General features: G+C 36.6%; 1 protein-coding gene across 1 annotated transcript in view; it reads right to left on the bottom strand.

Moving 5' to 3' along the window:
- Positions 1 to 21,041, bottom strand: part of LOC105494079 (lysophosphatidylcholine acyltransferase 2) — an 81,166-nt gene extending 60,125 nt beyond the window's left edge. Inside the window, exons 1-2 of the mRNA XM_011762184.3 lie at positions 18,026 to 21,041; positions 1,708 to 1,847 (exon numbers count right to left, since the gene is read on the bottom strand). Of these exons, the coding sequence (XP_011760486.1) occupies positions 1,708 to 1,847; positions 18,026 to 18,196 (311 nt within the window). The 5' untranslated portion in view covers positions 18,197 to 21,041. The remainder of the gene's footprint in view (positions 1 to 1,707; positions 1,848 to 18,025) is intronic.
- Positions 21,042 to 21,110: the final 69 nt, after the last annotated feature.

Genomic DNA, 21,110 nt, shown 5'->3' with positions numbered 1-21,110 from the left:
GGGTTTCATCGTGTTAGCCAGGATGGTCTCAATCTCCTGACCTCATGATCCACCCACCTCGGCCTCCCAAAGTACTGGGATTACAGGCGTGAGCCACCGCGCCCGGCCTTCAGCTTTTAAAAATAGGATTTTCGTCTAATTCTCTTCACATTTTTGTAATAATATAGTGAGGAGCTATTAGCAACTAGCTCCAAAGAAGTTTCTGTGACTTTTATTTCACAAGAAGGAGATAAAGAAAACCACAATACTTTCCCAGAGGGCACAGAAACTGTACCTCCCTTTCTTCTCCTTTAGTTTAGAGATGAGATTTCTACTAATGTAATGAGACGAAGTATATTCCTTTATCAAATTTTCACACCTCTTATTTTTTATCCATAGTGATGTAGCTTCTGATAACTATATTTATCCCATATTCTGAGCCATTAAACACTCCTATTTAACATATTTAAAGAATGGCTCTAAGTCTGGTCCCACATAATAACTTCGACATTACCTGTTTGAGAGGAGAAAGAGATACTGCTTTAATTGACAAAAGTAAAACTTTCTTTTCTAACATTTATTATATCTATTGTCTGGATTACTTAGACTATTCCTTCTATCATCCTAAGTTTTCATAAGCCACTGACAGTAAAAACCAAAGAGGTAATCTGAAAAGAATTGGTGAGTCATAAAAACATCCCTTGAAGCATTGTTTTATACTACACAACCTTGAGTTATAAAACAAAGGAGTATGATTTGCAAGAACTGAGAGTTCTCTGGGGCATTGCCAGCACTGAATCCATTTCCACTTTGATAGTGACATTTGTTCACTGGAACATGAACTGAACAGCAAACTACATATTTCTTTAAAAGTTTCTATAACAGTCTTTCTCAAAATTTTTGGAGGATGCATTCACATTTGAGATTTAAATACAAAAATATCCTTGCGTACAAAAATTGGGCAACAATTTCAAAGAGTTTGACAATGCCCTAAAACCCATGTACAGATTTGGAATTCACATGGAATCCGTGGAGTCCACATAAGAGGCTGTACTTTTAAGGCATACAGATCACAACAATTTGGTTCTGTTCAATAAAAATAAACTTTTACCAGTAGCTTTGTTAACTCATGATCAGTTTCTCCTCTATTACCATCTTAATTAGATAATGCCTGAAAAGCAGTTCCATTCTGCCTCATGCTAATGTTTAAAATAACTAGACTATATTGGTTAATAATTATTATTAATAATTGTTATAATAGAAATTACTACTAAAGTAATTAATAAAAATAATATAACTAATCCACTTATGCCACTGCAGAAAGTTGTAGAGGGAGAAAAGCAAATGTGAAAACTGAGGAAGAACAGAAGAGAGCAAGGTATTTTGTAGCTTCAGTGATTTCAAGTACAGTAGTTGGGTATCTTTCTGAACTAGGGATGTATCGCATTTGGCAGTAACTCAGAAAACAAAATATTTTAACATTAGGAAATTACAACTTTTAGGAGATTATCATAATGTAGTTGGCATTTGGGCAGTACTTTCTACATATTTCATATGAGAAATAAAAATAAATTATTTATTATTGAGTAGGCTGATAAAACTGTAAAATTTATTACGGAGTAGACAGATAAAATCACTGACTAAACTATGATGAACTCTTTTTACATTGATTTAATGTATGTTAATTTAATATTATGTCCTAATATTTTGGACAAAATCATTTCTTACCTCCTCCAACCAGTTACTGGGTGGGTCAGCTTTTCAGGACAGCATACTGTTGAAATTGCAGCAAATGGCCATGCAAGTAATAAAATTAAAGCAACCAATAAGACACGAATTGGAAGCAGGATAATCCCAAGAAGAAAAATCTGAAAGTCAAAGTTGGTAAAAATAAATGAATGGCCATTATTTTAATTCAAAGCTATCAAACAGAAACATGTAACAGGAGACTTTTATGGTGTTCATGCATTTAGTCAAGGATGAATTGACTACTACCCTGTACCAGACAAGGATTTAAGCACAAAGAAAAAAACAAATTATATCTGACTTCACAAAGCCTACTGTGTAGCAAGAGAAACACTAAAGAAAACCATAAGACAAATGATCTGCATACCCATGAAAGCGAATAGAGAATGTTGGGGGAACAAAGAAAAGGTGTATTTGATTTAGCAGCCAGGGAAAGCTTCCTGGAGGAATTGTAGCCTGAACAATCTTGCAGTAAGTAGGAGCTAGCAAGGTAAGAAGGAGAAATTGCTTTTTGAGAGCTTTAGGTAGAAGAGTGAAGGCATCAGAGTGTGAAGAAGTAAATACATTGTTTTATATATATACCTGCCAGAACTTTATAACCAATAACAATAAGGAGATAGATGCGAAAATAAAAAAATTAAGAAGAAATGAAAAGTAAATAAATAATAGCAAATAATACATGAATTCTTACTATGTAATATACCAGCCATTCTAAGCACTTGGCATGTAGTAACTTTTTTAGTTTTTACAACCTTAAGTTTCAAATTTTACAAACCAGAAAGGAGTAACACAGAGGAAGTTAAATTGCTTAAGATCACAAGTGGTAGAACCAGGATTTGAACTTAGTTTGGTTATAAAGTTTCTGCTCTTAATTCTTTTACTGCACTGCCGTTTGAGTAAAATAGATTGTGCTTATGTATGACACATTGTCTTCTTTTCTATAAGCTAATTATATTACTCAAACAGTAGCCTTCTTTTTCTGTCTCTACTGGCCCTTACATGATTCTGAGCACCATCAAATAATTTAGAAAAAAAATGCCAAAATATTCTAATTATCTGATCTTTAGAATATTAAACAGTAACACAAGGAAATGTACAGATCTAAAGTATACAATTCAGTGAGTTTTAATAAATATATACTCATGTAACCACCACCACAATTAAGACACAAACCATATTTACCACTCCCAGCAAGTCACCTTGTGCCTCTTCTAGTTAAACCCTATATTCTTAGGTAACAAATACTAGATTTCTATCACCATAATTTAGTTTTATCTGTTAAAGGTCACATAAATGGAATCATACTTTATGCATTCTTCCACTTAATACTTTTTATTCCACTATGTTGTTTCATACATCAGTAATTCATTCTTTTTAATTGCAGAGTATTATTCTACTATGTGACCATATGACAATTTGCTTATTGATTATCCTACTGATTAACATTTGAGTTGTTTCCAATTGTGGGCTATTATGAATAAAGCCACTATGAATATTCTTGTACAAGCCTTTATGTGAATATGTTTCCATTTCTCTTAAGTAAATACCTAGGAGTGAAAATGCTGGCTCATAGATGTTATTTAACTTTATAGCAAACCACCAGTTTTCCAAAGTTGTGTCATTTAAAAGTATAAGTGGAAATGTGTGAGAATTTTCAGCTGCTGTACATCCTTGCCAGCATTTGGTGTTGGCAGACTTTTAAAAAGCTTTATTAAGGTATAATGTACATAAAAGAAAAAACATCTATTTTAAGTTTATAGATTATGAGTTTTTCAAATGCATACCCTTATGCAATGACCACCACAATCAAGATATTTACATCATCCCAAAAAGTTTTCTTTTGCCCTTTGCAATTAATACACCCTCCCCAAACCTAAGCAACCACTGATAGGCTTCTTTCACTGTGGTTTTACTTGCTGTAGATGTTCATATAAATAAAATCACATAGCATTTATTTACCCTTTTATATCTGGCTTGATCACTTCCTATTTTTGAGAGTCAACCATATTGTCATATATATCAGTATTTACTCTTTTTAACTGGAGAGTGCTATTCCATTGTATGAATATATTACAATCTATTTATTTACTTGTTCATAGACATTTGGCCTATTATAAATTCTCAGCTATTATAGCTCATATGAACATTAATGTTCAAATCTTTGTGTGACCATACATTTTCATTTCACTGAAAATAAAATCATTGGGTCATAGGGCATGTTTAACTTTATATAATACTATAAAACTGTTTTCCAAAGTGACTTCACCAGTTTATATCCCCAGCAAGGTATGAGAGTTCCTGTTGCTCCACATCCTCACCAACATATGGTATGGTCAGTTTTTTTATTTTTAATGTTAGCCATTAAAGTGGGTATAAAAGAATATCTCATGTGGCTTTAACCCGCATTTCCTTGATGAACAATAATGCTGAATACATTTTTCATATACTTATTGGTCATTCCTTTAACTTCTAATATTAGTGTCTGTTCAAGTCTTTGGCCCATTTTTACTGGTTTGTTAGTCTTTTTCTTATCAATTTGTAAGAGTTCTTTACATAAATGTATACAAGCCCTTTGTCAATATATGTGTTGAAAATACTTTTTTCCTCATTCTGTGGCTTGCTTTCTCATTTTCTTAGTGGTATATTTTGATTAAAGCAATTTTAATTATGATGAAGTTTAACTTATCAACTTTTATTTTATGTTTAATTCTTTTCTGTGTCCTTCTGAAAAAATCTTTACCTCAAGTTCCTGAAGATACTCTATATTCTTTTCTTCTAGAACCTGTATGATTTTCACTTTTACATTTCAATCTATGGTCAATCTTAAATGACATTTCTTGTGTGGTATGCAGTGTGGATTAAGGTTCATTTTTAACCATAAATTTATCCAGTTGTTGCAGCACCAAAAGACTTGACATTCCTCAATGTTCTTGGCAACTTTGCAAAAAATCAATTGAATATTAATGTATGGATTTTCTTTCTGTTGCATTGATCTGTTCATCATACTTCTGTCAATACTCTGCTACCTTATTTACTACAGTGTTGAAGTAAGTCTTGAAATCAAGTAGTATGTGTCCGCCCATACATTCTTCTTCATCATTTTTCTGAAGGCATTTTAGATACTCTGCATTTCCATATAAGTTTTAGAATTGTCAGTTTTTACACATACACAAAAGCCTGTTAGGATTTTTACTGAGATTTCAAAATGAATCTACAGAACAATTTGGAGGAAATTGTCATTCTAATAATATTGATTCTTCCAATTCATAAACATGGTATATCTCTCTATGTAAGTCTTCATTAATTTCTCACAGAAATATTTTGTAGTTTTCAGTGTAGTGGTCTTATATGGTTTTTCCTAAGTATTGAATGCCATTTTATTGCTGTTATAAATTAGATTACTTGATCTCATTTTGCAATTGTTTGCTCCTATAGTATATAAATGTAAAATTGACTTTTGATCTTTTATCCTATGACCTGGTCAAGTTCACTTATTGGTTTTCATAGTTAGTTGTTCTGTTGATTCCTTAGGAAGTTCTTCATATACAGTCTATACCATTTGTGAATACGACAGTTATACTTTTTCCATTCTAATCCATATGTCTTTTATTTCCTTTCTTTTCTTATTGCACTGGCTATGATCCCTAGCATAATGTTGAACAGAAGTGGTGAACAAGATATTTGTCTTATCCCAAACCTTTGAGGAAACAGATTCAATATTTTACCACTATGATATTAATTGTGGGTGTTTTGTAGATGCCCTGTATCTGATGGAGAGAGTTTCTCTTTATCTCTATCTTACTAAGAAAATATTTTTATCACCAGTGGGTATTGAATTTTGTCAGGTGAATTAATGAAATTTCTGCATCTATTGAGATGATCACAGGCATTTTATCATATGTTCTGCTTATATGGTGAATTACATTGAAATTGGAATTTTATGTTACATCAACCTTATATTCCTGATATAAGATAAACTTGGAAGTGATATACAGTATCATCCTTTCTATACAATGCCATATTTGACCTGCTAATATTTTGTTAAGAGTTCTATGGCTATGATCATGAGAAATATTGATCTATAATTTTCTTTTCTTATAATGTCTTTTTCAGATTTGGTATCAAGGTAATATTAGCCCCATGAAACTAGTTGGGTACTGTTCCACACTTCTCTACTTTCTGAAAGAGCTTGTGTGAGTGATTTTATTGTACTCTTAAAAGTCTGACAAAATTTACTAGTAAAATAATCTTGGTGAAACGTTTTCTTTAAATGTATTCCTTCATAGATAAAGGGCTATTCATATTTTCCAGTTCTTGTGTCTATTTTTGATACACTGGATTTTTGTCATTTCATGTATGTTTCAAATTTACTGGCATAAAGTTGTTAATAATGTTCCCTTATTAGCCATTTAATCTATAATGATACATGCTGTTTCATTCTTGATACTGGTAATTTGTATTTTCTGTCTTGTTTTCTTATCAGTCTTGGTAAGGATTTATCAATTCCATTAATCTATTCTATTAATCTATTAGACAAATGTTTGATTTTAATTTTCTATGTAGTTTTCTATTTCACTGATTATTGCTCTTATCTTTATTATTTCCTTTCTTTGACTTACTTTGTGTTTAATTTGTTCTTCCAGCTTCTGAAGGTAAAAACTTAAATCATTAATTTTTTTTTTTTTTTTTTTTTTTTTTTTTTTTTTTTGAGGCGGAGTCTCGCTCTGTCGCCCAGGATGGAGTGCAGTGGCGCGATCTCAGCTCACTGCAAGCTCCGCCTCCCGGGTTCCCGCCATTCTCCTGCCTCAGCCTCCCGAGTAGCTGGGACTACAGGCGCCGCCACCACGCCCGGCTAATTTTTTTGTATTTTTAGTGGAGACGGGGTTTCATTGTGTTAGCCAGGATGGTCTCGATCTCCTGACCTCGTGATCCGCCCGTCTCGGCCTCCCAAAGTGCTGGGATTACAGGCTTGAGCCACCGCGCCCGGCCTAAATCATTAATTTTAAACCTTTCTTCTTTTCTATGTATTTAAATGTATTGGTTTACTGGCAAGCACTGCTTTAACTGCATCCTACAATTTTGATACATTGCATTTTGTTCACATTTAGTTTAAAACATTTCATAATTTCACTCGTAATATATTTTTGACCCAAGGACTATTTTAAATTATACAGCTTGATTTCTAAATATGTGGATTTTTATCAGATATATTTGTTATTGATTTCTAATATAATTTATTGTGTTCAGAGAACATGCTCTGTAATATTTCAAACTTTTGATATTGATTGAGATTTTTTTATGATCCAGCCTTTGGTCTATGTTGGTAAGCATTAAATGTGTACTTGAAATTATATTCTGGTACTTTTGGAGGTAGTGTTCCATAAATGTCAATTCAGTAGAAGTGGTTACCAATGTTCAAATTTTCTATATTATTAATCTTTGGTTTGATTGTTCTGTCAATTACCAAGAAAGGTGTGTTACCATCCTCAATTATGTTTTATTTATTTCTTTGCTTAGTTTTCTCAATTTTAGCTTCAAGTTTTCAAAGTTCTGATATTAGGTACATAAACATTAAGTGCTGCTAAGTTTTCCCACTGACCTTACAAAATGTTCCTCCTTATATCTGATGTCATGACATGTCTTGAAGTCTACTTTATCTGATATTAATACAGTCACATCAGCTTCTTACACTTACACTATTTCCACATTATCTTTTCTTCCTTCTTATCTTTGTATTTACATTTACAGTGTATGTACTGTGGATTAATGCAGAGCTGGGTCTTATTCTTCTGTCCAGTCTGAAAATCTTTGCCTTTAAGTTAGGATGTTAATTAATGTATACTAAATGTAATTATTGATTATTTGGGTATAAATCTACTGTTTTGCTATTTCTTTTCTATATATCCCATCAGTTCCCATCAGTTTCATGTTTCTGTTTCTCATTTTCTGTTTTCTTCCTTGAGTTCATGAAATTTTTCTTTAGTGATCCCTTTAAATTTCTTTAATGGCCCCTTAGCTATACCTTCTTGTACTTTTAGTCAGCAGTTGGTCTGAAGATTACAATGTGTGCTTAGCATAAGATGAAGTACTCAGAGTTAATACTGTACCACTTCACAGAAAGTGTAAGAAAAGTACAATTCCATCCCATCCACCACCCTTTCAGTATTGTTATATGTTTTACCACTAAATATATATAAGCCCAAGAAAACAATAATTTTTGTATTAAATGGTTACATTTTCTAGCTCTTTGATGAAATTAATATAAAGAAAAAAGTTTTATATCATTCTTTCCATATTTACCATTTCCAGTGTTCTTCATTCTTTCCTGTATATCCAAGTCTCAATCTGGTGTTATTTTCCTCCAATCCAAAAAACTTTCTTTACCATTTCTTGAATACAGGTCTGACAACAAATTCCCTCCATTCTTATCTGAAAATGTCTTCATTTTCCCTTCATTTCTGAATAATATTTTCATTAGATATAGAAGTATGGGTGGATAGTTGGGTTGGGTTATCTTTTTATTGGTGAGTTCTAAAAGTTATTTATATGTTTTGAACACTCTACTCTTATCAAATGTATAATTTGCAAATATTTTCTCTCATTCGGTAAGTTATCTTTTCGATTTCATTGTAGTGTACTTTGAAACACAAAACGTTTTATTTTGATGAAGTCCTCTTTACCCATTCTTTCTCTGGTGGCTAGTACTTTTGTTGTACGTCTAGAAAACCACTGCCTAATTCAAGGTCATGAAGATTTACACTTACGTTCTCATCTAAGAGTTTTATGATTTTAACTCTTACATTTAGTAGTTTAATCTGCTTCGAGTTAATTTGTATATGTTATGAGGTAAGGACCTAACTTCCTTCTCTTGCACATGTCAATCCAATTGTCCCAGACCATTTGTTGCAAAAACTACTCTTTCCCCATTTTATCGTCTTGGCAATCCTGTGGAAAATCAGTGGCCACAGATGTATGAATTTACTTCTGTATTGTCAATTCTATTTCATTGATCTAGATGTCTGTCTTTTTACTGGTACAATACAGTCTTGATTACTGTAGCTTCACAGTACGTTTTGAAAATGAGAAATGTGAGTTCTCCAATTTTGTTTTATTTTTTCAAGATTCTTTTGGTTGGTTGTAGTCCCTTGCATTTCTGTACAAATTTTAAAATTAGCTCATCAATTTCTGCAAAAAATAAAGAAGCCAGCTGATATTTTGATAAGGGTTATACTAATCTGTAGATCAGTTTGGGGAGTGTCATTATCTTAACAATTTAGGTCTTCCAAATTTATGAACACAGGATGTCTTCCCATTTATTTAAGTCGTCTCTAATTTCTTTCAATGATATTTTGTAGTTTTCAATGCAGAATTCTTCTGTTGCTAAAATATTTAACTCTTTTTGATGCTAACTTAAATTGTTTTTAAATTTCATTTTTAGATTGTTGCTTGTGAAAAAATATGCCATGATTTTTGTATATTGATCTTGTATCCTGCCACCTTGCTGAACTGATTTATTAGCTCCAAGTGTTTTTGTGCATTCCTTAGGATTTTCTGTTTAAAAAATCATGCCTTCTTGATGGTTTTACTTCTTCCTTTCCAATATAGATGTCTTTTCTTTTTCTTGCCTAATTGCCCTTCCTAGAACCTCCAGTACAATGTTGAACAGAAGTGATGAGAGTAGGTATCTTTGTCTTGTGCCTGATCTTAGAAGAAAACTTTTTGGTGTTTCGCTATTAAGTATAATGTTAGCTATTTTTCACAGATGCCCTTTATGAGGCTAAGGAAACTCCTTTCCACTCTTAGTTTATTGAGTGGTTTTTATCATGAAAGTGAGTCAAATCATTTTTCTGTGCGTATTAAGATGTTCTTGTGCCCTTTATTCAATAAATATGGTGCTCATGTTAATTTTTCTATGTTGAACCAAAATTACATTTTTGGGATAAATACCACTTTGCCATGGTATAGTTCATTTTATTAGTTGATGGATTCAGTTTGCTAGCATTTTATTGTGGATTTTTGCATATATATTCACAATGGATATTGGTCTGTAGTTTTCTTTTATTATAATGTCCTTTTTTGGTTTTGGTATCAGAGTAGGCCTGGCCTCACAGAATGAGTTGGGGAGTGCTCTGTCTTCTTTTATTTTTTGGAAGAGCTTGTGAAGGATTGGTGTTAATTCTTTGTTAACCCTTTGGTACAGTTCACCACTGAAGTCATCTGGTCCTCAACTTTTCTCTGTGGGATGTTTTTAAGAACTAGTTAATCTCTATATATTATAGGTCTATTTGATTTTTTATTTATTCTTGAATCAGTTTTGGTATTTTGTGTCTTTCTAGAAATTGGTCCACTTGAACTAAGTTATTTGTTAGCATGCATTTGTTTATATAATTCCTTGTAATCCTTTTTATTTTGGAAAGGTCAGTAATATTGTCCTCTCTTAATTTGAGTCTTCTTTCATTTTTTTTCTTGGTCAGTGCAGATAAATATTTGTCAATTTTTTTTCAGAGTACCAACTTTTAGAGTTGTTATTTTTCTCTATTGTTTTATTATTACTTTGGAATCGTTGGTTATTTAGAAGTAATTTAATTTCAACATATTTGTGAATTTTTTTCTGTTATTGATTTCTAGTTTCAATCTACTGTGGTCAAATAACATACTTTGTATTATTTTAACCATTTTATATTTATTGAGAATTGTTTTATTGTCTAACATACAGATCTACCTTGGCAAATGTTCCATGGGCACCAGAAGAATGTGTTTTCTGCTGTTGTTGAGTGTTCTACATACATATCTGTTAGATCTAGTCTGTTTATAGGGTTCTTCAAGTCTTCAATTTCCTGATTGATACTGTCTCATTGTTCTACCTTCTATCATTATTTGGTAATTGAAGTCTCTCGTATTGTTGAATTGTCTTTCATCCTTCAATTTTGTCACTTTTTCCTTTGTGTATTTCTGGACTCTGCTGCTTGATGCATATATGGTTATAATTATTACATCTTAATGAATCAATCCTCTTATCATTATGTCTTTCGTTAGCAACAATTTCTGTCTTGAAGTCTATTTTATCTGATAGTAATACAGCCATTCCAGCTCTCTCTCGGCTACTGTTTGCATGGTATATCATTTTCCATCTTTTACTTCCAACCTATTTGTGTATTTGAATCAAAAGTGTGTCTCTTGACCAGGCATGGTGGCTCACACCTATAATCCCAGCACTTTGGGAAGCCAAGGTGGAAAGATTGCTGAGCTCACGAGTTTGAGACCAGTCTGGGCAACATAAGGAGATCCCATCTCTATAAAAAATACAAAAATTTGTTGGGTGTGGTGGTGCATGCCTATAGTTGCAGCCACTCAGGAGGCTGAGATGGAAGGATCACTTAAGCCCAGGAGGTCAAGGCTAGAGTGAGCTGTGATTACACCACTGCACTCCAGCCTGGACGACAGAGTAAGAGCCTGCCTTGAAGTAAGTAAACGAATAAATGAATAAATAAAGTGTGTCTCTTTTAGGAAGCGCACAGTTATATATTTTTATCAATTCTGTGAATCTTCATTTTAATTGGATTGTTTTATCAATTTATATTTAATGTAATTACTAATAAGGTAGGATTTATATATGACATTTTGCTATTTGTTTTCGATATGTCTTAGGTCTTTTTAAATTTCTCTATGTCTACATTGCTGCTTTCTCCTGTGTTAAATATTTTCTAGTGTATCATTTTAATTCCCTCATTCTTCCTTTTGCTATATTAAAAATGAATTTGCTTAGTGATTGTCCTAAGTGTTGCCATGTTAACTTATAATAATTATCTGGTTCGGATCAACCAACTTAATTTCAATAGTATACAAAAACTGTGATCCGTTCCCTCCTTTCTCCTATTTGCTATTATTGTTATACAAATTATGTCTTTATACATTGTATGTCCATCAACACAGATTTATAATTATTGCTTTATGTAGATGTTTTTAAAGTTGGATAAGAGAAAAAAAGATTTACAAACAAAAAAAAATTACATTTGTACTGTCCTTTACATCTAACCATGTAGTTACCTTTACCACTGCTGTTTATTTCTTCACGTGAATTTGAGTTACTGTCTAGTATCCTTTCATCTCAGCCTGAGGGACTCCCTTTATTATTTATCTTAGGGCATGTGTGTGCTAATGACAAATTCTCTCAGTTTTTGCTCGTTTATAATTCATTTTAAGGATAGTTTTCTAGCTATACAATTCTTTATTGACAGTCTTCTTTCAGCACTTTGAATATATCATCCTGCTACTCCCTTCTGGTCTCTGTGGCTCTTGATGAGCAATCAGTCATTAATCTTGTTGAGGATTCTTTGTACATAATGTACATAACATATCTGTAGATATAGGTATATTTGAGTTTATTCTTAGAGTTCCTTGAGCTCCTTGGGAATGTAGATTGGTGTTTTTAATCAAATTCATTAAGTTTTTGACCATTATTTCTTCTAATATTCTTTCTGCATCTTTCTTCTTTCCTGGAACTCCCATTATGAATCTGTTGGTAAAATTGATAGCATCCACAGGTCTCTGAGGTTCTGTTCATTTTTCTTCATCTTTTTTTCTTTATGTTCCTCAAACTAGATAATCTCTGTTGACCTGTTTTCAAGTTTGCTGATTCCTTTTTTGTTAGATATAGTGTGCTGTTGAGCCCCTCTAGTGAATACACACACACACACACACACACACACACGCATTGCATCTGTATTGATATTCCCCATTTGGTGATACCCTGCTCCATATTTTCTTTTAGCTCTTCACACATGGTTTCCTTTAGTTATTGGACCATATTTTAAATATCTGATTTAAAGTCTTTGTATAGTAAGACTAAAGTCTGGGCTTCCTCAGGGAAAGTTTGTATTGACTGCTTTTTAAACTACTTATAAGCTATACTTTGTTTTTCTTTACACACCTTGCAATTTTTAAATTAAAACTAAACATCTTAAATAATATAGCAACCCTGGAAATGATTCTCATCCCTTTCCAGGGTTTGTTGTGGTTGCTGTTTGTTGTTATTTGTTTGTTTAGTGTCTTTTATAAACTAATTTGTAAAGCTTGTATTCTTTGTCATTGTAGCTACTAAAGTTAAAGTCTCTGACCCCGTTAGCTTAGTAATCAGCTAATGATTACAGATTTTCTTAAGCACCTGAAACCAATAAGTTTCCTGATGCTTGCAAAGGGTCTCTTTGTGCACATAGGGGCACATCACAAACAGTCAGGTGACAGATGACAACTCTGCCTTAGCCTTCACTTTCTGCTTGTACAGTCCCTCAAGGTTAGTCAGAGGTGAGAGCTTAGGGTATTTTTCGATATTTTCAGGACATGTGCATAGCCTTGAGCATGAATAAAGCCTTACTCAGGTGGACAGCCTTCTAGATTCCTAGGAATATGTCAAAGCTTTTAAAGTCCCCTATGATCATCTCATCCCTTAACTTTTCTTTTAAGGTTTTTGGCTAGCCTACTGTTTGCTCCAACTGTTACTGTCTCAGGCAGCTGTGATGTTAAGCAATTGCCTTTGATTTTTTTATTTTTACTTTTTAAGAAGCAGAGTCTCCCTATTTTTCCCAGGCTGGCCTTGAACTTCTGGGCTCAAGCAATCCTCTCACATAAACCTCCTGAACAGCTGGAACTACAGGTGTGCACCACTGCATTCGCTTTCCTCTGATTGTTTTTGACAAACACCCTTGAGAAAAGGCTATTTGCACTGTGTAAGCACCAAGACAAATCAAATAAAGACAGTCTTGCAAATAAGGCCTTCCAGGCAGCCACCAGACTGGCCAATAATGACAGTTCCTTGGTAATGGGGCTTGAAAATGCTCTAACACTATTTTTCCCCCTCTAGTGGCTGACAGGTTGCTGGTTTTCATTATGACTGTAGGACGCTGGTTTTTAAGGCTACTGCAGAGATGAGGATGAGGGATGAGAATAAAATTAAACTGTAACAAAGCCTACTATTTTAACTAAGAGTCAGCACTCTTAAATAAATGCTCCTTGGATTGTTGAAAGCCTTTGGTTAATTTTCAGAGCTAAGACAAAGTTGATTCTGATAATTTTTTTGTGTTTTCATTGCTTTATGGAGAAGATAATTTTCAGAGGCCTTTACTTCACCAGTTTTGCTGATGTCTCATCTCAGTTTTCTTCATTCTGCTTTTTAGACTGAATAATTTCTAGTAACCCATCTTCAAGTTCACTAATACTTTCTTCTACCATCTTCAATGTGTTGTTGAGCCCATTCAGTGAATTTTTCATTTCAGATATAACAGTTTTCAGTTTTAGAATATCCATTTGGTTCTCTTTTACATTTTCTATTTATCTGCTAAGCTCCTTCCAACTATTCATTCATTATGCCACTCTTTACTTTTAAGTCCTTGAGCATTTTTATAATAGCTACTTTAAAGTATTTTTCTGCAAAGTCCTACATTTGATCATCTTAGGGTCTATTTTTATTGCCTGATTTTTCTTTTGATCATAGGTCACATTTTCCTATTTCTTTGAATGTCTAATATTGTTTTTATAGTATTTTGGCCATTTTGCGTGATATATTACAGATATTCTGGATTCTGTTATCCTTTTCTCAAGAATGTTGATTTCTGTCCTAGTAGGTAGGTAAAATTCTGGCTGATTGCATTCACCTTGTGAAGCCTTAGTTTTATACTTTTTAAGGGAAAATTTGTTTGAAGCTAGCCCTTAGACTTAGATTGAAGCCTTAGTCCTAGGGTATAGGACTAGTTTTTCTCCTATGGTATAACCTTTGTGAGGTTTCAGTGTAAAGCCTGAGATATTTGCCAAGGTCCTCTTAATTTGGTGGGATTCTAACTGTGCCTTCCCTGTAGCGTCTATCAGTTGAAATGTCTGCCCAGTTTCTTCTTCCTTCCAGCTGTTACTTTCCTCCAGGGCCCTTGAAGGCTCCTTTGTAAATATACAGTTCAGGAATTGACCAACGTTTTGAGATAATTTATATGCCAATTTAGGGGCTCCCTCATTTCTAGCTTCCTCCTTTCTGGGACTTCCTCCTTCAATTTTTAGCCACTCTGATAGTCCTGAACTTTGTGCTCTGATATATCAGGCCAATAAGACTGAAGCTTTCTAACAATCCCTTCACATGGTGTCAAGTGACAACCTTCAGTGAAAAAAGGGGGTTGGGGTAATGTTTCACAGTACAGAACTATTATTTCAAGCAACAAATCCCTCCAGTTTCTGTCTGATTTGTGTTGCTCTATAGTGCCTTCATGAAGTTTTTCCTATTTTGACTACAGTTTATAATTGTTATGCATGGAAAGGGTTGTCTACATTAAGCTACTCCACCATTCCTGAGACTAAAACTAGTCTTGTTAAATTATTTTTCACTTGAAAACTGACTTACAAATATAATGAAACTTTGCTATCAGTCTTATTTCCTATAAAACAGAATATGTTTTAAGATGAGTAGGAGTTTCAGAACTATAATATAGAAGGGATCTTGGATCCAGGAGATTTTTCTTGAAGCTCTGTGTACATGGTAAGCACACTATTTTTAGATAATGTTATATTTATTTGAATGGTGGTGCAATGAAGTATGGTGGTATACTGGGGAAGAGTACTGTGGAGAAACATGAGATGACTCAAATTCCCAAGTTACTCTGGTAGGTCACTGGCTGAGATTCTCTTTGAAGAGGTATCATTATTAAAAGACCAAGAAATAATCTTGACTGAAAGAAAGGCCATATAGCATAGACCCTGAAGAAAGAGTTGGAATGAGGTTAAAGTATATTAGCATAAGAGTCACTCATATCTACACTGAGCAACCCATATGGATTTTAACTGAACAAGTTGCGAAATATTAGGCAACTTTTTTTTTTCTGTGCCATCTTCAAGGTTTGCAACAAATAATAGTGCTTAATAGTAAATCAATTTTGAGTTAACTCATTGACAAATTAAGAGAATTCCCCATCATATTTCCATTTGATAATATGTCATCTCCATTGGGTGGCCTCCTCTCAGTGTTATTCTCTGGTTTTCCTTCATTACACTTACTAAAACATGAGATTATATACTTTTGTACTTATTTGTTTAACTTTCTTACTGAAATGTGAGGACAACAGTCCTTAAGCAAGACATTGATCACCATTAAAGATTAAATTTAGCCTAAATTAATTATACTAAGCCATACTTAAATGAAAGTATGTCCATCTTTTAAACTGGATAATATGGACATTGTTTTTCTACCATGCCTATTCAAATCTTCCCTTTACCCAGATGACTCAAGCCATTGAAACCTCTTTGGTATCTCTGATCTATATAAATTTAAAAAGTATTTTTAATATCCAGACTTTGTTAAATCCCATTTAATCCAAGTAGTAAATTTTAAGTACAGTATATACTTTCTAGAAAATAAATAGGATAACTATCAATATTATCAATATTAAGATCAACAAACAATAACAGATTATTTCACTTAATTTTAGCCCTCCTTTGAGTTATTAATATTCCAATGTAATAGACGAGAAAAGTGTAGTTCAGAGAGGTTAAGTGCCTTGGCTAAAGTCACACAACTAATAAATGACCAGGTCCTATAATTGACTAGCTATCATTCCATTATACTATAGCTCTCAGAGAGTTATTTAAACAGTAACTCTGTTTAAGGTCTCAGAGACCTTTAAACAGTAACAAACCAGGTGATGGAAAAACTTAATAATTTATTATAGGTTCAATATAAATATTTATCAACATTCCATTCTGATTCTTTCCAAAATATGAAGTCAAATAGATGGGCATATTTTCATTTAAGTATGATTTAACTAAATCAGACTAAATTTAATCTTGAACAATGGTCTATGTATTTACAAATGTTTCAGAATGTCAAGACACAAAAAGAATATCTATTCATTTAAAGACATGAAGATCACATTTTTAAACGTTTAATTTCCTCACAAAGCGGTATTACCATATTCTTTATCTTCTTCCTCTCTCACATTCCTCTTCAACCAGACACCCATTTACCATTACTCAAGCCGCCACCTGTGTTGCTTAGCTCTGCACTTAACCTTCCCCCACTGTAGAAGACAATGGTGTTAGTGCATACAAGCTGATTGCAAATATTATACGACTGCAAATCCAAAGTAATGTGTGAGATGGACATGAAAACTTCAAAATTGTTCCCCCTGCCCCCCCTGCAGAACACACAGGACAAATGTGGTTAGCAGGGCCTATCTTGTTCTCTGATCACTAATTTCAACAAAGAGGAAGTCCAAAGAGTGCAACTGCCAATGGTAAAAGGAACCCTTTACAAGAAAAAGGAAAGGAAAGGAAACTTTCTTTGTGAATAACAGTATAGCCATTTTTAACAATGGAAAACAGTCTGGGCTACTACTTCTCATGCTTCTACTTAGGAAACATTTTTAGGTTAAGACTGATTCTGGACCAAAACTTCTTGAACAACCTACGCTGACTCAGTTGTCCCTTTTCTTTGATTCTGACTTCGCACCTTCCATCATGCTCCTGCTCGGCTAAATCTTTCCAGCCTTACCTGTTGTTCTAATCACAGACCTGGGCTTTCTGCCTTCTGCCTCACTCTTATCCATCCCATACTGACTTCTCTCTTTCCTAAGGCAAAAAAAAAAAAAAAAAAAAAAAGCTTCTTCAAGTCTACTCTCCCGTGGTAGATCTGCCTCCCACTACACTCTAATAAACTCAAGTTGAAACTTCTGTCACAGATTCAGATTCCTTCTCCCTTCTGGGGCATGGACTGTAGCCTGCGCCACCAGCCAGCTCTGTCTCTTCCTGTTTCGGATCCTCCTCTCAGACCCGCATCTTCCCTGCATCTTCTCCCCTCCTGTGCCCGCTCAGACCATCCTCTAAATGTCCTCAATTCTCAGACGCACATCTCTGCCCCTTTCAGACTCACGGTCCCTCAAAAGTCCTCTCCTCTCAGATCCACTGCTCTTTCTTTCTCTGATTCCTTTGCCTCCCAGACCCACACGCCCCTCAGACCCACGCGCCCCTCGACCGCCCTCCCCTGTCAGACCTACACCGATCACCTGGACCTGCCTCAGACCCTGGCTCCCCTCGGGCCACCTCCCTCCTCAGACCCACGTCCCCTTCAGGCCACCTCCCTCCTCAGACCCACGCCCGCCGCAGACCACCTCCCTCCCTCAGACCCACGCCCCCCCTCGGCCGCCCTCCTCTCTCAAACGCACACCCCTTACCTGGACCCCCCTCAGACCTAGGCCCCCCTCAGACGACCTCTCCCCTCAGACCCACATCCCCCTCAGACCACCTCCCCTGTCAGACCCACGCCCCTCACCTGGACCCGCCTCGCGGAGCCGATCTGCGTCTGCTGCACGAAGGGGTTAGGCACCGGCGGCGGGAAGAAGGACGCCTGACGGGGCACCATGGGTGGCCGCAGCCCTACGTTCCCGACGCCGGCAGCTGGCACTGTGGCCGCCACTGCCGCCGCCTGGGCGCACCGGCTCATGGTCGAGCCGGGCGTGGAACCCGGCCGAAACGACCTACTCGGGCGCTGCAGCCACTACTGAGCCGAAGACCCACTAGAGTCCCAGCCTACGGCGACGCTGGGGAGCCTCTGCGCAGGCGCTAAAGTTACCTAGAAGCCAGCTGCTGCCGCCCTGCCCCTTCGGCTCTGACACGCCCCAGGCTCTGGCCACACCCCCTCAGACATCTGGCCCCACCCCCTTGGTAATATAGCCTGTCTCCTCGGAGAGGAATGCTTTTCCTTCAGAGCCAACACCTTGAAGGGTACCCCAGGATCCCTAACACTCCACAGAGAGACACTAGGCAGAGTTCCCTGCTTTAGCGTCAGGCGGACCTGGATTTTCAGTCCCTTTTACTGGGCCTGTGACGTTGGCCAAATCACTATCTCCATGAACCTCAGTTGCCTTCTGTAAAATGGAGATAAATGTATTCTCAGATAATCAGAACTTGGATCCAGTAATGCCATTGAGCAACCACTTCCCCCGGGCTCTTCCATTAAGTGAACTAATATTAATACACCCATGATGGCACTAGGAGTGGAATTTGTTTCACTCAAAACATAATGGACTGACAGGGGAGAGATGGTCCTCTAGAGGAAAACTGAGCTACTATTACCGGAAAAGGCAAAAATTACAGTTGCCCTCCTCGCTAGATGAGGAACCTGACCAGAAAAGGGAAATGTATTGGACTGTGGCTCCATTTCACACTGAGGAAGTTCAAGCCTGTTTGGACCTATGTAGGTGCTCGTGGGGGTGGGAGGGCAGGGGTTTGTCCCATTATCTGAGAACAGTTGATCAACCCTGAGTGGCTGAGAGTTAAAGGAAAGAGATGATAATCAACTCATCCCTACTGATCAACTCTGCTCACAGCAGGCAGGAAGGCCAGGATGAAAATCTGAGTCTGAGCCCTGGAGTTCTCCAAAATTATCCTCTGAATCTCACAATCTTCCAGCCCGACAACATAGATGTGTGGCTCTGAGTCAGTCACTTAACCTGAGTTTGCTTCCTTGTCTAGGAATGAGAGATTTATTCTAACTCCATAGAATTGTAGCAAGGATTAAATAAAATAATGCATGTGTAGTGTTCATAGAGAAACACTGAAGAAATGGCATGTTTTAAGCATTATTATGCCACTGACTTTTCTCTCAATGTAACATTAGTAACAGTGTATTACAGCCATGACAGAAGATTCCCCAGTCTAGGGGGTCTTCAAGTTGGGACTGGCAGACCCTCGAGACTCTTTAGCCAGATACCTGCACAGAAAGATGTGTTTCCAACTGTCAACAACCTAAGCCAGGCCAGGTGTCGTGGCTCACGCCTGTAATCCTAGCACTTTGGGGGCTGAGGATGGATCCCTTGAGCCCAGGAGTTCGAGAACAGCCTGGGCAACAAAGTGAGACCCCCCCCTCCCACCGTGTCTCTAAAAAAAAGTAAAAAGTTAGCTGGCTGTGCTGTTGCATGCCTGCAGTCCCAGCTACTCAGAAGGCTGAGGTGGGAGGATTGCTTGAGCCCAGAAGATCGAGTCTGAAGTGAGCTATGATCATGCCATTGCACTCCAGCCTGGGTGACAGAGCAAGACGCTGTCTCAAAAGAAAAAAAAAAAAGAAGAAGAAGAAGGAGAAGAAGAAGAAACAAAAAGAATCTGAGCCAGAAGGGGCAGGCCATGGGAAGATAAAAGATAGAAAAGATGGGGCTGGGAGCGGTGGCTCACGCCAGTAATCCTAGTACTTTGGGAGGCTGAGGTGGGTAGACTGCCTGAGCTCAGGATTTTGAGACCAGCCTGGGCAACAGGGTGAAACCCCATCCCTACTAAAATACAAAAAAAATTAGCCGGGTGTGGCAGCGTGCACCTGTAATCCCAGCTACTTGGGAGTCTGAGGCAGGAGAATCGCTTGAACCTGGGAGGCGGAGGTTACAGTGAGCCGAGATTGCGCCATTGTACTCCAGTCTGGGCGACAGAGACTCCGACTCAAAAAAAGAAAAACAGAGAGAGAAACAATGACATCAGGTTCACTGAGGAGGTCACCTGTAGAGTTCACTCCTTACCCACCTTCATCACCAGCCCCATCATAAGAGGCCAGAAGCAATATACTATCAATCAGATTATCGGAGCCAGAAAGGGCCTCAGAAAAACCCCAGGCCTTCCATTTCTGTTCAGCAGTAGCTCCAGAATTTCTATATAGATTAGGGGTGGGTAGACTGGTAGGGAAGGAGTAAGGAGCTTATCCATTAATACCAGTTATGTTTAGAAGCAAGCACATTATTTCTCCCCTAGTTGTGTTTACCCAGCATGGTTGTGGGGGTGGGGGAGGGTAGCAGGAGTGGTTTTGAGGGTGGCAGAGGGTGGTGGAGATTCTGGTATGAGGGCTAAAGCTCCTCTGCTAGGCTATCCTTTGGCCTCGTAGGTCCCTAATAGCTATGGGACCCTGGAAAAAGCACTTCTCTTGAGCCATCAGTCTCTTCATCAATAAGATTCAACTAGTAATAGCCTCTTTCTATTTATGTGGTTGGAAAGGTTAAATTAAGTGATACAAGAAAAGTGCCTTGCACATAGAAAGCACTCTATTAATGGAGGAGGATATTATCGTTGCTGTTCATTGTTATTAGTAGTAGCATTAAAACTGATATGATTGCTAATGAAGAAACTGAGACTTAAAGAGGAAACAAACCTTGAACAGATGCCACAATAAAGCAACAGAATTGCTGTTTCCTGGGGGCTCTTTCTACAGGACAGAGGGACTAGAGCTGACTCTCCCTGAGGTTCTCTTGCTGTTTACTTTGGAAGCTCTGACCTTTCCAGCAGACACCATCACCTGTGCCCTGCAGGGAGCAGAGATTCGGATTTCTTAAGTTGTCGCTTCTGGCTGGGTCTGTGGCCCTTGTCTAGGCTCTGCTAAA

Source organism: Macaca nemestrina, chromosome 18, assembly GCF_043159975.1.
Source record: "Macaca nemestrina isolate mMacNem1 chromosome 18, mMacNem.hap1, whole genome shotgun sequence".
In the NCBI taxonomy this organism is placed as follows: domain Eukaryota; kingdom Metazoa; phylum Chordata; class Mammalia; order Primates; family Cercopithecidae; genus Macaca; species Macaca nemestrina.
The sequence above is the reverse complement of the archived record's forward strand: the minus strand, read 5'-3'. Positions and strand labels throughout refer to the sequence as shown.